Source organism: Lontra canadensis, unplaced genomic scaffold (assembly GCF_010015895.1).
Source record: "Lontra canadensis isolate GAN:19392208 unplaced genomic scaffold, GSC_riverotter_1.0 scaffold38, whole genome shotgun sequence".
Lineage (NCBI taxonomy): Eukaryota > Metazoa > Chordata > Mammalia > Carnivora > Mustelidae > Lontra > Lontra canadensis.
In genome coordinates, this window is record NW_022631032.1 from 4,507,035 (window position 1) to 4,523,161 (window position 16,127).

The 16,127-nt window shown below is 44.2% G+C and overlaps 1 protein-coding gene across 1 annotated transcript in view; it reads left to right on the plus strand.

Annotated features, from left to right (window-relative positions):
• The first annotated feature begins 263 nt into the window (after nt 1-263).
• MUC13 (mucin 13, cell surface associated) overlaps nt 264-16,127 on the plus strand; it is a 30,217-nt gene continuing 14,353 nt past the window's right edge. The window contains exons 1-6 of the mRNA XM_032869778.1: nt 264-355; nt 7,082-7,294; nt 9,447-9,604; nt 9,707-10,202; nt 14,066-14,188; nt 15,279-15,385. Coding sequence (XP_032725669.1) covers nt 7,246-7,294; nt 9,447-9,604; nt 9,707-10,202; nt 14,066-14,188; nt 15,279-15,385 — 933 coding nt within the window. The 5' untranslated portion in view covers nt 264-355; nt 7,082-7,245. The remainder of the gene's footprint in view (nt 356-7,081; nt 7,295-9,446; nt 9,605-9,706; nt 10,203-14,065; nt 14,189-15,278; nt 15,386-16,127) is intronic.

A 16,127-nucleotide genomic window follows, 5' to 3' on the forward strand; every position in this document is an offset into this window, starting at 1 on the left:
ATGATGTGATCTCAGTCTTTTTGAATTTACTGAGACTCGTTTGGTGGCCTAACGTGAGTTTGGCTGCGGGACTGCAGGCACTCTGGTGTGTGTGTGGTCACCTTCTCCACTCCAGGGCATGAGCCGCTTTGGAATGACTCCAGCTGAGTGTTGCAAGTTGGGTGGGGTAGCTCTACCGGAGACCTTGGGGGTGGGGCGCCCGGGCTAGCCAGCTAGGTGGGGCGTATTCCTGCTGGTTCTGTGAGTGTCATGCTGTCCTCGATGGGGGTGGAGAGGAGAAAGGTGCGTTCAGCCCGTTAGCTTTTGGAGAAGTCTCCTGAAGAAGCCTGCCCCTCCAGCAACCATTCTGAGACTAGTAAGTAAATCTCCTTCACATATACCTAGGGCTCTGTTCCAACTGCTACTTCTTTGCTGTATCTGAATGGGGTTTTCTGGTGCTTCTTAAAGGGCAGGGACTCTGTTTCCTCTCACCTTCAGCTCTCCCAGAGCTAAGGCTGCTGATTTTTTTTTTAAGATTTTATTTATTTATTTGCCAGAGAGAGGGGGTACAAGAGAGCACAAGCAGGGGGAGCAGCAGGCAGAGGGAGAGGTAGAAGCAGAATGACTCCCCGCTGAGCAGGGAGCCTGCTGTAGGACTCAGTCTGAGGACCCTGGGATTATGACCTGAGCCAAAGGCAGACTCTCAACCAGCTGAGCCACCCACGTGTCCCATGCCCACTGATTTTTAAAGGACCCAGAGTTAAGCCCTGATTATTATAAAACTTGGAGATTTAAGCCCCCCTGGTTTTAAAGTCAAATGTTATGGGTAGCGGTCTTCCCAGGGCAGGTCTCCCAGGCCTGGGATGGCATCTGATCCTCTTGCTTCTCTCTCCATGCAAATGGTAGCCCTCCTGCTTGGGGTTAGTCCTGCTGGGGGTTTGGTTCCCAACCTGTCTCTGCCCCTCCTACCCTTCTTGATGTGGCCTCTCTACATTTCCCTGTGGAAAGTCTGTTCTGCCAGTCTTTGGGTTGGTTTCAGAGTTAGTTGCACCGATCTGGCTGTGACCTCGGCATGTCTCTGGGACGAGATGAGCTCAGGATCCTCCTACTCTGCTATCTTTCCAGAAGTTGGCATATGTCCATTTTTAAAGGTCTGTAATATGTATTGCCAACTTTCCCTTCCCCCAAAATCTGTGCATAAGGTCTGTTTGTCACGCACCATTGCCAACAGCAATTTTTATCATTCTTTAAATCTTTGCCCTAAAAGAGGCCTGCAGTCCTAGTATTTAATTGGTTCCTAGCGCTGAGCAACCTCTCAGGTTATTGCTTGTGGGTACATGGTGAGGTTTTATTTCAAATTTGTCATAGAGAAAACCATTCCTTAGAAAGCCAAATCAAAAATTCCTTCTTAGAAAAGACATTTTTTTAAAAGATTTTATTTATTTATTAGAGAGAGAGCGAGCGCACACAAGTGGGGGGGAAGGGGCAGATGGAGACAGAGAAACAGACTTCCCATCGAGTGCTGAGCCCAACATGGGGTTCAATCCCAGAAACTCGGGATCATGACCTGAGCCGAAGGTAGACGCTTAACTGACTGGGGCACCCAGGTGCCCCAGAAGAGACATTTCATAGGTAACTTGACCAACAATCAAAAAGAATGTCTCATTAAAGATTATTAGGATAGTTGCCAGTTGAGTTCAAGCCTTGAATGTCAAGTTAAATGTCATTGACCTCCCCCATGACTGACAGTCAGCTGGGGGTGTAGGAGCCAAATTCCCAAGAATATGCACTTACCTGATTAAATTCTATTAGAAAGCAACAGAGGTCAGCTCCACTGAGGTTTGGGTTAGCTTTCTCTTTTTCTAGTATAACGTTTCATTTTTTATGGTGCTGGTAGTTTGTATTTCTTTTTTAGGTAACTTACTTGTTTGCTTCCACACCGCCAGTAAGTCTGAAAGACCTTTTCTTCAAGTCACCGAAGGATGTGTCCTAGCATGGTGACTTCTGACTGTCAGACAATTTTGTACCACCTTCAAGATTCTTGACAAACTACATGCTGTCTTTACTCTTTCTTCTAGAATATTGTTCTTGAAATTGGCTTATTTAAGACCTAAATTAATTTATAATTTTTTATTTTTAAGATTTTATTTATTTGGGGGGGGTTGGTATGCAGAGGGAGAGGGACAAGCAGGCTCCCTGCTGAGCAGAGGCCTGACACAGGGTTTGATCATGGGGTTCAGTCCCAGGACCCCAGGATCATGACCTGACCTGAACTCAGACACTCAACTGACTGAGCCACCCAGGCACCATATGACCTAAATGAATTTACTTTTTTTTTTTTTTTAATATTTTTTAAAGAGTTTATTTATTGGGGGTAGCTCAGTCAGTTAAGCTCAGTCAGTTAAGCGTCTGTCTTCTGTTTGGGTCATGATCCCAGGGTCCTGGGATCCAGCCCTGCGCTGGGGTCCCTGCTCAGTGGGAAGCCTGCCTCTCCCTCTCCCACTCCCTCTGCTTGTGTTCCCTTTCTTTCTGTCTCTCTCTCTGTCAAATAAAGAAATAAAGTCTCTTAAAATTTTTTTAAAAATTAAAAGAATAAGAGTTTATTTGAAAAAGAGAGAGCGCATGTGTGCATGAGCGGGGGGAGGGGCAGAGGGAGAGGGAGGAGCTGACTCCCTGCTGAGCTGGGCACCCAGTGTGGGGCTCCATCCGAGGACCCTGGGATCATGACCTGAGCCGAAGGCAGATGCTTAACCGACTGAGCCACCCACTGCCGAAATAAATTTACTTTTAAATTAAACTTTACATCATCACCTCAAATAAAAAACTAGTTTCTTTTACCATAAATATAAAGTCACCATAAAATAAATACAATAAGGGGCGCCTGGGTGGCTCAGTGGGTTAAAGCCTCTGCCTTCGGCTCAGGTCATTATCCCAGGGTCCTGGGATCAAGCCCCACGTCTGGCTCTCTGCTCAGCGGGGAGCCTGCTTCCCTTCCTCTCTCTCTCTCTCTGCCTGCCTCTCTGCCTACTTGTGATCTCTGCCTGTCAAATAAAGAAATAAATAAATCTTTAAAAATAAATAAATAAATAAATAAATACAATAAAAATAAAGTGCTAGTGGGTTGTCTAGGGGGAGATCTCTGCCAAAGGCTCTGTGCCTGGGGCTGCTCTATCTTCCTTGCAAAGGGAAATATGCAAGTATCAGAGCAGGTGTTAGATATACTGGCAGTAAACGTGAATTTCTCCTGGTGTAATCAGAATGGCTGAAACACATTCGCAAAGGCAATTACTTTCCCCCTCCAAGTGAATCCGTGTTTTCTAATGGTGACCACAGACCACAGGCAGCCTGGCTGTCACACCTGAGCACACACGCGAGTTACCTGGGGTCTTGTTAAAACCCAGACGGCTGATGCACTAAGTCTGGGCTTCGGCCAGAAAGGTACATTTCTTTTTTTTTTTTTTTTTAAGATTTTATTAATTTATTTGACACAGAGAAAGATCACAAGTAGGCAGAGAGGCAGGCAGAGAGAGAAGAGGAAGCAGGCTCCCCGCTGAGCAGAGAGCCTGATGCGGGGCTCTATCCCAGGACCCTGGGATCATGACCTGAGCCGAGGGAGAGGCTTTAACCCACTGAGCCACCCAGGTGCCCCAGAAAGGTACATTTCTAAAAGTTCCCACGTCATGGAACTGCTGCTGGTCTGGGGAACCACTTCGGGGGCCACTGCTCTCACCCCGCCATCTCTCATTTTAGGAGACAGTGGACTGGGGAAGCTGACAGGTACAAGCCAAAAACCACTGCAACCCCCAGACAGGTGCTCACATACTTCCTACGGTTGATGGCAGTTTTTCCCCCAAAGAGCAACAAGCCCGGGGACCCGGTACTAGCCCCCCTACTAGCAGTGTTATAATCTCTAGAACTTCTCAGATCTCTCTGAGGAAACCTGAATTGGACAGTTTGGGCAGAAAGGGAGTATCCGCACATGCGTGTAACAACTCCTCCACCCCACCCCTGTACCAGTCAGTGAGTAGGTGAGAGGTCAAGTTACTTCCTGGGGAAAACCCATCCATACAACTTCTCCAAGAGCTTAATTCCAGGAGATAAGGGAGTGGTGATGTCAGAGAGGCAGAGGGAGGCCTGAGCCACGGGGAATGTGAATTTTATTCCGACAACAGGAAGTCATGGGAGCATTGAAGCAGGAGAAGGCAAGGAGGGTTCTTGGTGGTCTCAACTAAAGGAGCTGCTCTCCCCACCTGACCACAGGCCCACCAGTTCGTTTCCTCCATGACCTTCCTCACAACATGAGCTTACTTGGCCTGTTTGTTGGTTTGGTTGTCTGTTGTCCACCTTCCTTGAGAACTTCCTTGCTTTGTTCACTCCTTTATGCCCTGCAGAGCAGATGGCACATAGCAAGTGCTGGGTAAACATTTATGGAACAAAGGAAAGAATGGGCAAATGCTATTCAGTTTGCTGGAGGTGCAGAGTCCAGGGAATGCGAAGTAAATGAGATATGGTCCTGGGTCTTCAGATTCACAGTGTTTTTGGATAACTTATCTCCCAAAAGTTGGCTGTCACAATCGAATGATTTGTAGAAGAGAAAATAAAATTAATAAAGCAATGTGAGGAAAATACTCTTCACTCATTTCAAGGACATGCTACTAGCAAAATAAAATGCAATAACATTTTACATCTTTAAAAATGCCTGCATGGATAATATCCAGTTCTGGTGAGGGTACAAATAATTTCATAAACTTACAAAGGCTATATTCCCTTCAAAAGGACATTCAGCAACAGATAGTAAGAGCTATAAAAAATGGTTTTGCGGGGGGCACCTGGGTGGCTCAGCCGGTTAAGCATCTGCCTTCGGCTCGGGTCACAATCCCAGAGTCCGGGATAGAGTCCCTCAGCGGGCTCCCCATTCAGTGGGGAGTTTGCTTCCCCCTCTGGCCCTTCCCTCTCACGCTCTTTCTCTCACTCTCTCTCCAATAAATAAAGAAAATCTTTTTAAAAATGTGTTTTTTTGACTGAGAAATAACTGAGAAATTCACTTCTGGGACTTTATCCTAAGGAAACACTTTCAGATGAATGCAGAATTATATGTACATACTATTAATACACAAAACAACAGGGATGAGTCTCAGAATAATTATGCTGAGTAAAAGAAACCAGACCAAAAAATAAAAATCCCCAAACCCAGTACATCCATATGATTCCATTTCTATAAAATTCTAGAAAATGCAAACTAATCTATAGTGACAGGAAGCAGATTAGTGGTTACCTCAAACTGGGGATGTATGGAAGGACAGGCACAAAGCTTTTGGAGATTATGAGAACATTTGGTATGTTGATTATGATCATCATTTAGTAGGTATATGCCCATATCACAACTTTAAAATAATTACATAAATTATTATATATAAATTGTACCTAGGTACATTATACATAAATTGTAAAAGAAAGGACTGATATACACAGTAATATGGATGAATTTTGAAAACATTGTACCAAGGAGGAGCTTCAGACATAGGCTAGTACATACCCTATTACTCCATTTATACACATTTTTAGAAAAAGCAAACTAGGGGCACCTGAGTGGCTCAGAGGGTTAAGCCTCTGCCTTCAGCTCAGGTCATGGTCCCAGGGTCCTGGGATCGAGTCCCACATCGGGCTCTCTGCTCAACAGGAGTCTGCTTCTTTCTCTCCCTCTGCCTGTCATTTCCTCTGTTTGTGCTCTCTCTCTCTCTCTCTCTCTCTGGCAAATAAATAAATAAAATCTTAAAAAAAAAAAAAAGAAAGAAAAAGCAAACTAATCTCTAGTGACAAAAAGCAGGTCAGTCATTGCCTGGGGTTGGGGGTGGAGGGAGGAATGGGCTGCACAGGGGCAAGAGGAAACTTTTGGGTGTGAGAGAAATGTTCTGTATCATGATTATAATGGTGGTTTCACATATATACACATCTATCAAAACTCACTGAATTTTACATGTTAAAGGGATCCGTTTATTGATGTAAGTTAGGCCTAACTCAGTAAAGCAAATTTAAAAAGAGAAAAGGTGAAAAAGAGTCTTTGATTTAACTTCTGGGGCCAGGATCCTTTAAGCTGAGAGTAACAGCACAGGTTTCTTTGTTTGGGCAAAATATTTAAATGAGCCTCTTGGCTATATAAGAGTAAACCCAAAATCTTACTCCTGAACGGAGACTTTTGGGACCACAAGGAAACAATCTTCTCTGTAATAATATAAAAAAAAATTGGTCTTCACTAAGGTGAGAGGTAAAACTCTGGCTAATATTCCCAAGGGGTGACTGGATTCACCCTCTGGCAGGCCTGGGCCCTGGGAGAGCTGTGGTTCTGAGCTGTAGGGAGGGAGGCCTGGGTTCAGAAGGCCCCTCTCTGAGTGACAGGCCTGGTTCCCAGAAGGTGGCAAGAAGTCAGGGGTTCAGGGACAAGAGGTGAGTCGAGGAGCTGGGAGCAGACGGCCAGGCAGAGAACAACCAAGGAGTGAAAACATGTAGTCATCTGTTTTAAGTTTTTCCTTTTTTGCACTGAATTTCCCCCTCCTGGAGTGGTCACCCCCAAGCCTTCAGTAAAGTTAGGCTAAATGCTACAGTTGGAGATCGAGCGTATTTGAAAGCATGAATGGGGGGCCTTGTCTAGGTAAAGTGCTATGTGGAGAGCCATGGAAACCTGGAGACAGGATTACAAAGTTGCTCAAAGTGGCCTTCGGGGAGGCCGACCAAAAGCTAAGGCCACCGTGTGGAGAAACCATGGTAGAGCCCCCCAAAAGCTAAGGCCACCGTGTGGAGAAACCATGGTAGAGCCCCCCAGGGATTCTTGAAGCTACAGTGGGAGGAAACTGCATCTCCAGGTTCAAATGGCAGGGAGTGGCCCACAGATGCTCCCATGGGGTGTTCAAAGGAATGGTGACCTCCTAATAGGTGGTCGCCCGGAGACAGTTGGGGTATAGAGATTAACTGCTCCCCCACCCCACACCACCTCCCAAGGATATTTAGGCTGTTTTGAACTATTTTGGACTATAATAATTTGGATAGAATATTTTGAACAGAAAAATGTTCTCTAAGGCCAGGCCCACTTCTTTTATCTCAAAAGCTCAGAAGAGACTTATGGTATGGGACCAAACCCCAACAAGTAATTGCCTCTGGCTCACTGACGTCAGTTAATGACTGGACTTTGCACCCAAAAGCGAGTTAAAAACTAAAGACGGTTGAGGGGAAGTCATTTCCTCCTTGGAGAGCCCGGCAAGAACGTCTAAAATGAGAGCCCTTGCTCACCTCACTCTTAGCCTCGTTTTTGCAACCTCGGGTAAGAAACATTTTACAGTTTTTTTAATGATTGCTATTTTTACATTTCATTTTTTTAAAATTATTGATTTATTTGAGAGAGAACTGGCGCGAGCACAAGAAGCGGGGAGGGGCAGAGGGAGAAGCAGACTCCCAAGCAGGGACCACCCCCCACCCCCAGGCAGGACCCTGGGATCAAGACCCTGGGATCATGACTTGAGCCAAACAGATGCTTAACCTACGGACCCACCTAGGTGCCCAACATTTTCACTATTTTTAATTCTTTTAATCACGTTTGCTGTCTTGGAGCTAGAACCAACAGGCTTACTGTACCAGTTCTGTGGCCCAGCAGGCTATTTTCTGACTCTGCTCTAAGACTTAGGGCATTTAAGTCTGAGGTGAAGGAAGACAGAGCAGAAGTCAAGGGGCCTCTGGACTATGGGGTGTGGGGTTCAACAAGTCAGAGATTTGTCCTCCAGAGTTCTTCAGGCCAGAAAAGCACAAATCAGTAGATTCAAAAGGTCTGGTGCCTGGTAGCCTTTCGTTTGGCCCCTACAGGGTCTGGTTTAATTTCTGGTTCTAGCTAGCATCAGCAGTTCTCTGACCGCTTCCCCATGGGAATTAAGGCTTACCTCTGGGCAAATCCCTAAACCCCTCTGGATAGTGGAGGGCTCTTCTGTCAAATGTGGATACTTGTATAAGTTTCACAGTCACTATCTGGCATAGGGGGTAGGCCCTTGTTAGATGAAAAGAGAAGCAGAAATCGGTCAAGATGAGCCGTTTCCTTGCTGCTAGAAGACCCATTGTTTATCTCTTTAACCTTCAATGATTATTTGAGCCAGACCCTGTTGAAGGTGAAGACCCAGATTCTGTTGGGGTGGGCGGGGTTGGGGGGCCCTCACAGACCCAGGGGCCATCATCAGATTTTTTGGTTTTTTTGTTTTTAAATATGACGGTTTAGGAATTGCTTCCTCACTAAAACTTTTTTTGTTTTGTTTTCTCACTAAAGCGTTTAATAATTTTTTTTAACCGGTTGTCAATGTCAGAGTTCTTTGAGACAATGAAGGGTTCCGGAAGACTAATCACTGGACCACCAAGACTTTACTTTTCCATGTGTTCAGGGATTCCTAAGAGTTGAAAAAAGGCAATTCTGATGATCACTGTAGCCCTTAGGGCAAAGATCATCTCTATTCATCCTACTCTTTAAAAAAATTAATGTGTCTAAAATTATTAATGGGTAAACATCACTAGAAAGAAAATTTGGGAATAAAGTTTAATACACACTTAATGCAGTATTTTTATTTCATCATTTTTTTTTAAGATTTTATTTTTTTGTTAGACAGAGATCACAAGTCTGCAGAGAGGTGGGGGTGGGGGAAGCAGGCTCCCTGCTGAGCAGAGAGTCCATCGAGGGGCTTGATCCCAGGACCCTGAGATCTTGACCTGAGCCAAAGGCAGAGGTTTTAACCCACTGAGCCACCCAGGCTCCCCTCATCATTCTTTTAAACACGCTCCCTTTCCAACCCTCCCTAAAATGCTTTATAAATGGGAAATGAGGATAATTGCCTCAAAAGGAGGCCACTTTTGGGTAGTAATAGCACCCCCTGCTGGCGCTTTCAGTTGTCCTCACAGAGGACGACTCAGGAGTGTTAAAAAGCCAGATTCGTAGTTCAGCAACTGCAGGAAGAAAAGATGTAACTTCTTGGTATTCATCTTCATACATACTAACTTTTCGTAACAGATTTCAATAACATTTTTTCCAATTTTGTCTGTTTAATTTTTAATTTTATTTATTATGGGGATCTGTGTGTGTGTTCGAAGCAGTCCTTTATTTTCCTGTTTGGTTTTTTTTTTCCTAAGGTTTTATTTATTTGTCGGAAAGAGAGAGAGCACAAAGAGGGGGGGTGGCAGGCAGAGGGAGAAGCAGGCTCCCCTCTGAGCAAGAGACACGATGCAGGACTCAATTCCAGGACGCTGGGATCATGTCCTGAGCCAAAGGCAGACGCTTAATGACTTAGCCACCCAGGTGTCCCATGTATTTTCATTTTTAATGTAGTCACCTATATTTGTTTTTCAGAAGGGCATGATTGGGTACTTATAGTATGAAATAGTAGCAACTGCCAATATATATTGAGTGTTCTGCCTTCTGAAACTTGGTATCTCTATTCCCCCAGTTGTCCAGTCAGACACAACCAACCTCACTTCAGCTATGAATACATCTACCACCATAACAACTCTATCTGCTACTCCAACAACTCCGTCTACTACTCCCACAGAAGTGTCATCTACTGATCCCACAAAATCTCTGTCATCTACTACCGCTTCCACAAAAGTGCCATCTACTACTCCCACAAGGTTGTCATCTACTGATCCCACAAAATCTCTGTCATCTACTACCGCTTCCGCAAAAGTGCCATCTACTACTCTCACAGAGGCGCCATCTACTTCTCCCACAAAATCTCTGTCATCTACTACCGCTTCCACAAAAGTGCCATCTACTACTCTCACAGAGGCGCCATCTACTTCTCCCACAAAATCTCTGTCATCTACTACCGCTTCCACAAAAGGGCCATCTACTACTCCCACAAAGGTGCCATCTACTGATCCCACAAAATCTCCGTTACCTACTACCACTCCCACCACACCAACTCCACCCACTTCCACGGTTCCTGTATCAAGTCCAGTTCCAGCCTCCACGGTCACACCTACAGAAAATAAAACAAACACAACTGCTAAAACAACACCTATAGCTGCCACTAACACCACCCCCCCTGGAAGTGGCAATTTGGGTTCAACTGCTCCTTCTCCAACAAGTAATGGATCGACCATCACCCCAGGCACACAGAATATTTCCTCAGAGGCTGTTACTCCAGTGACTTCTGACAGCATCACTTTGTCCACAATCAGCACCCCAAACCCCAGTTCCACAGGTAAGAGCAATTCCTTCCCTCAGAGACTGCTTACTTGTGGAGCCAGGACATTGTGGAGGACAGTAGGTAAGTGTGTTCTACAGGCGGAGAGAAGTGGGTATAAAGACACCCAAGGTTTCCCTGACCATGAACCCCTGGAATTAAAAACACTGAGTCACAAAGGCTAGTAGTGACGGCAGAGACCCTAAAAGCTAAGCCACCGTTTCGTTCTGCTCTCCTTTCCTTCCCACTTGCTGCTTCAAGCTAGATGTGGAATATTTTTATGAATGTGGACATTATGCAAGCTACTTCTCCAGGAGATTTTTTAGAAATAGTTTCAGCTTCTCTGAGAAGGCCAGATCCCAACAAGCACTGCCTTGCCAGCCACACTTGTCTAGCTACCTGATCTACCCAAGGAAGGAGTCTGTTCTTCCCTGACTCCTCAATAGTATTAGTGAAAAGTGGGACATTATGATGGTGGACGATCGCAGTCTGGAATTTGAGTTAATTCATTAAATTGGAGCCTGAGGAATAAAATGCCAAACAACAGCAGTGCTCAGACAGCTCTAGACATGAATTGGGGCCATTGTCCAAAGGACAGATGTTTTGGGACTACTAAGAGATGGCAGTCTGATCTCAAGCCAGAATTATTGAAACTACTTGCCTCATTTCCCAAAGTTTGGTCTAGAATAGGGGTCAGCCAACTTTATCAGTAAAGGCAAACTAGTAAATATTTTAGGTTTTGTGGGCCACAGTAGGATTTCTGTTGGGACTACTCCGCTCTGCCATTGTAACACAAAAGTGGTCACAGTCAACATATAGAAGAATGAGCCTGGCAGTATACCAGCAAAATGCTATTTACAAAAACTGAAGACTAGGCAGATTTGGCTCATGAGTCATAGTTGGCCAACCCCTGGTCTAAAATAATCCTCAGATCTAGGCTTGAAGGGTCTACATGAACCCTGTCATTTTCAGGGAAACTGAGGCCCAGTGAGGACAGCAACTTGCCCAAGGTCAAAGAGCAAGCTGATGTTCCCCTACACTGACTACTTTTGCTTTCCCCAGTGTTCTTTGACAGATCTGAGAGATGGATGGTGAAGCAAGTGGAGCTAGAGCATGTACAGGGCACCTGGTTCCCAGCCTGCTTTCATGTTTGAAGGGCCCACTCTGAAGGCTAGGCCACCTGGGGCACAGCTGCAAGACCAGCTCCACTGGAGTCAGGAAAGGGAGCTCTTCGAAGCCATTCCTGCTTACCCAGACATTCTCCTGGAGTAGGGCAGCCGCCTTGTGTCCTGGCCCAACCACTAGCTCACTGTGGGGAGGGGAGCAAATTCCTCTCTCTCTTGGCTTCAGCTTCCCCAGCCAAAATAAGGTGTGACTGAACTAAATAGCCACAAAAATCCCTTCCAGCTGTACCATCCTGTACCCTTATTCCTGGCATGGAAGACCAGCAGACAGGTCTGTCCTTTACTGCTGGAAAGAAGCCATCCAGGAGTTATTTGTCTGGTGAATCCTGAGTGGAGTTGACTCCATTTCTTCCCTGGGATTGTCCAAAGCATCCTTGCTTACTTAAGGCTGAGCCTTTTTAAAAAAAAACCTTTTATTTTACTTAAAATGTTAACTCGTGCCTTGTTAGACCAGTGGTGGCCCTGCTGTTTTTTATGAGATACTAAGTGCTCAACACTTGCTTTGTCCCAGGAAGGCTTTTTTTTTTTTTAACTCTTTTAAAAGAATTATTTTAATAGACTTTATTTTTTAGAGCAGTTGTAGATTCACAACAAAATGGAGAGGAAGGTACAGAGCTCTCTCATATATTTCCTGCTTCCACACGGGCATAGCCTCCCTCATTATTAGCACCCCTCCCCAGAGGGTACATTTGTGACAACAGGTGAACATTCACTGACACAGCAGCGTCATCCAAGGTCTGCAGGCTATGCTAGGGCTCCCTGTTGCTGCTGCACATTCTGTGGGTTTGGACAAATGTATAATGTATAATGACCTGTATCCAGCATGCGGTATCGTAGAACATTTTCACCACCCTACCAATTGACTGTGCTCTGCTTACTCATCCCCAAACCAGCCCCCCAACTCCTGGCAACCAGTGATCTTTCCACTATTGCCACTTTGGGTATAGGTGTCCATGGTTTTGCCTCTTCCAGAAAGTCATGTAGTTGGACTCATGTGTTAGTCTTTCCAGGTTGGCTCCTTTCACTCAGTACTATGCACTTAAGATTCTTCCATATCTTTTCATGCTTGATGGCTCATTTCTTTTTAACTCTGAATAATAATATCCCACTGTCTGAATGTACCACAGTTTTACCCATATCACCTACGGCAGAACATCTCGGTTGCTTCCAAGTTTGGGGGATTACGAATAAAGCGGTCATAAATACTCCTATGCAGGTTTTTGAGTGGACACGTTTTCAACTCCTTTGGGTAAATACCAAGGAGTACACTTGCTGGATCCTATGCTAAGAGTATGTGTAGCTTTGTAAGAAACTGTCAGACTGTTTTCCAAGGTGGCTGTACCATTTTGCTTTCCCACCAGTATGAGAGTTCTTTTTACTCTGTATCTTCATCAGCACTATTTTGTTTTTGATTTCTTTAAAAAAGTGCATTAGGGGGCACCTGGGTGGCTCAGTGTGTTAAAGCCTCTGCCTTCGGCTTAGGTCATGATCCCAGGGTCCTGGGATAGAGCCCCGCATTGGGCTCTCTGCTCAGCAGGGAGCCTGCTTCCCTTCTTCTCTCTTTACCTGCCTCTCTGCCTACTTGTGATCTCTGACTGTCAAATTAAAAAAAAAAAAAAGTGCATTAGACCCACAGTTATGGAAGGAAAGAAGCTTAAACAGTGCAGAAGTATATGCAGTAAGCTCCAGATCTCCCTCCTATCCTAAACCCCTAGGACACAGACCCCTGCTTCCTTCCCCAGAGGCAACTTTTGTGGCCGGTTTCTCTTATCTTTCTCCAGAGGAATGTGTGCAAATATAAGCATACATACTTAATATGTTTGTGCATATCCTTTTTTATCACAAAAGAGAAGATGCTCTACACATTGTATCTTATATATAGTTTTTTTTAAAAGCAACGTTTTTTATTGTAGGTTCGTAAGAACATTAACACTTCTTATCAGTCACTCAAACTTTTCTCGAATCAAAGCTCAGAATCATTTCATTTGACAGAGATGGAGAAAATGGCCAGCCAAGTGAACTATCTTCCTCCGACTTAACTCTACTCCCCGTTCCTACCACTTCTCCAGAGAGAGGAAAGATGTTGTGCCCTACCTGGTCTGAGAGCACCAGCCAGTGGTGTAGAAACCATTGCAGTAATTCCCAGCATCCATTCAAGTCATCCACTCAGAAAGCCGGGGGTGGGATGTGCCCTCATCACTTCCTCTGAGAATTTTCACTGAGTTAATTTGCAAAGTCCCCTTATCATCCCTTTCCTCTCTTCGTGTGTCTGTATGCCTTATATGCTAACCCAAAGAGAGTACCTCATTTCTTTTGGGAGGCTTCCTGCCTGTCCTTCCCTGTAAGACAGTTATGCATACTTCCCTAGAAAATAGGATGCTTTCTTTCAAATGGTACTAGGAAGCTCTGTCTAGTGTTAGAAGCCAGAGATGCTAAAGATGGAATCAGAAGACTGCTGTCTCTCTGAGCAGACTCTTGCCCACCCACCTCTGTCTTTACTGTTGACAAGCACCCGGCTCCAGAATTTCCACAAAAAAACTATCTAGAGGCATCCGCTCTTCTAAAGGTGTACCGCGGATTAACACAACCAAAGAACAGAACATGCCTAGGAGGCAGGCATGAAGATTTTTAAGTCTGTTTCTGGGTGTAATCTGTTGTCATTCTGTGGATTTGTAACCTCTTTTTCCTCTCTCTCAGTTCCCATCAATCCTTGCCGAAGAGATTCCTGTCAAGGTGATTCTTCATGTGTTAGCCTGCACAATACCCATTTTTGCCTGTGCTCATTGGGATATTACTATAACTTTTCCACCTGCAGAAAAGGTGAGTTATAAGGGATGAACCCTGCAGAGCTGCATTTCAGACCTAAAGTGGAGTAGAAAATGCAAAATAATGTAAAAAAAGAGCCTCCAGAGTATTAGTAGAGGATAATTTATGGGCAACAGAGGCTGCTGCTTTTATCTCAGTGGAAACTAGAGGGACCACAAGGATTAGAGATAGTCCAAAAGCCAAGCAGGTGTTCATATTTCAGCACTAATAATCTCATTTCTGGGATCCACTCTAAGTAAATGACCCCAAAGATAGGTTTGTGCATAGATGTTAGCTGCAAATATTTTTTTTCCTTTTAAATAATCAGTAGCATGAAAACCGAAAAATGACTATCAATGAAGATAACACTTTTTTCATAGAGTATTATACAGTCTCTGAAAGCAATAGTTACGAAAAAAAAATAATAGTGATGGGGAAGGCGCCCAGCTGGCTCAGGTGGTAGAGCAGTTCTTGATCTCAGGGTCATGTGCTCAAGCCCCACACTGGGCCCATGTGGAGCCTACTCGAACGAATGAATGAATGATGAATGAATGATGAATGAATGAATGAACGAATGAATAGACAGATAGTTATGAAGACTAGATAATATTTGGAAAAATGCTTACTATGTAACAATAGTTAAAGAAGATTCATGGAATGATGACAATGTAAACTACACATGGAAAAAAACGCTGCGAGAATAATATCAAAACAAAAATGGTTGTGTTGGGTTGGGTGAGATTTTGGGTCACATTTTTCATCTTTCCAGACTTCCCATAATATCATCAATGTGTAGAATTTTTAAGAATAATCTGTGGTGGGTTTTTTTTAAGATTTTTTTTTTTTTTAATTTATTTGTCAGAGAGCTAGAGTACAGGCAGGCAGAGTGGCAGGCAGAGTCAGAGGGAGAAGCAGGCTCCCTGCGGAGCAAGGAGCCCAATGTGGATCTCTGATCCCAGGATGCTGGGATTGTGACCTGAGCCAAAGGCAGCCACTTAACCGACTGAGCCACCCAGGCGTCCCATGAATAATCTGTGTTTTAAACAAAATGTAAATTGACTCTCTTTACATTAAATATTATAAAAAGATTCTGCTTAAATTTTAGGAAAGTTATTCCCTGGAACTATTACAGTGAGAGTATCAGGAACATCTGGTTTGGAAGATGGAAATTCTATGGCCTATCAAGAATTACATATTCGAATTACTGATTTTGTAAGTATTTTCCAACCCTTTTCTCTGTATAAGTTTTCTTCGTTTTAACACTTTCTTGCAGCACATAGGGCTGGTGTTCAGGTAGTACACACTGGTATAGCTATCCCAGTTGCTGAAATAGTGAAAGGCACCCTTACTGGTTGGTCAATTGCAGCTGTCCTGAGCCCCCTGGTGCCTGGTTGCCCAGGTCCTCCTCTGGGACCCTTGGCCCTCCCCATGATCTGCACCTACATGGGTAATACCCGGCATGGCAGAGGGCCTTTAGAAGATTTCTCCAGCCATGCCATGCCCATTGATAGAGAAGCTATTAGAATTTTTTTTTTTTTTGAGTAGCTATGCCCAGCATGGAGCACTTCATGGGGCTTGAACTCATGACCCTGAGATCAAGACCTGAGCGGAAATCAAGAGTTGGACGCTTATTCAACTGAACCACCCAGGTGTCCCTACAATATTTTTAAATGGACACATCAAAATAATTATGTTTTAAAATAAAATTATTTTTGTAGAATTGGAGAGAGAAAAAAAACTGAAGGGTTTTTTTCCTTTCTACAATCAAATTTACATACATTTCTATACGTCTGGCTTTTTTTTTTTAATGTTTATTAAAGGAACTCTGTTTGAATTAATATCTGTCACTTTTCTCCACTGTTAAGAATCTCAAAATGAACAATAGCGTCATTTTGATTACTGTGAGTGAATGTGTCTGCATGAAAAGGAATGGAAATCTCCATTCTGGAGCCAC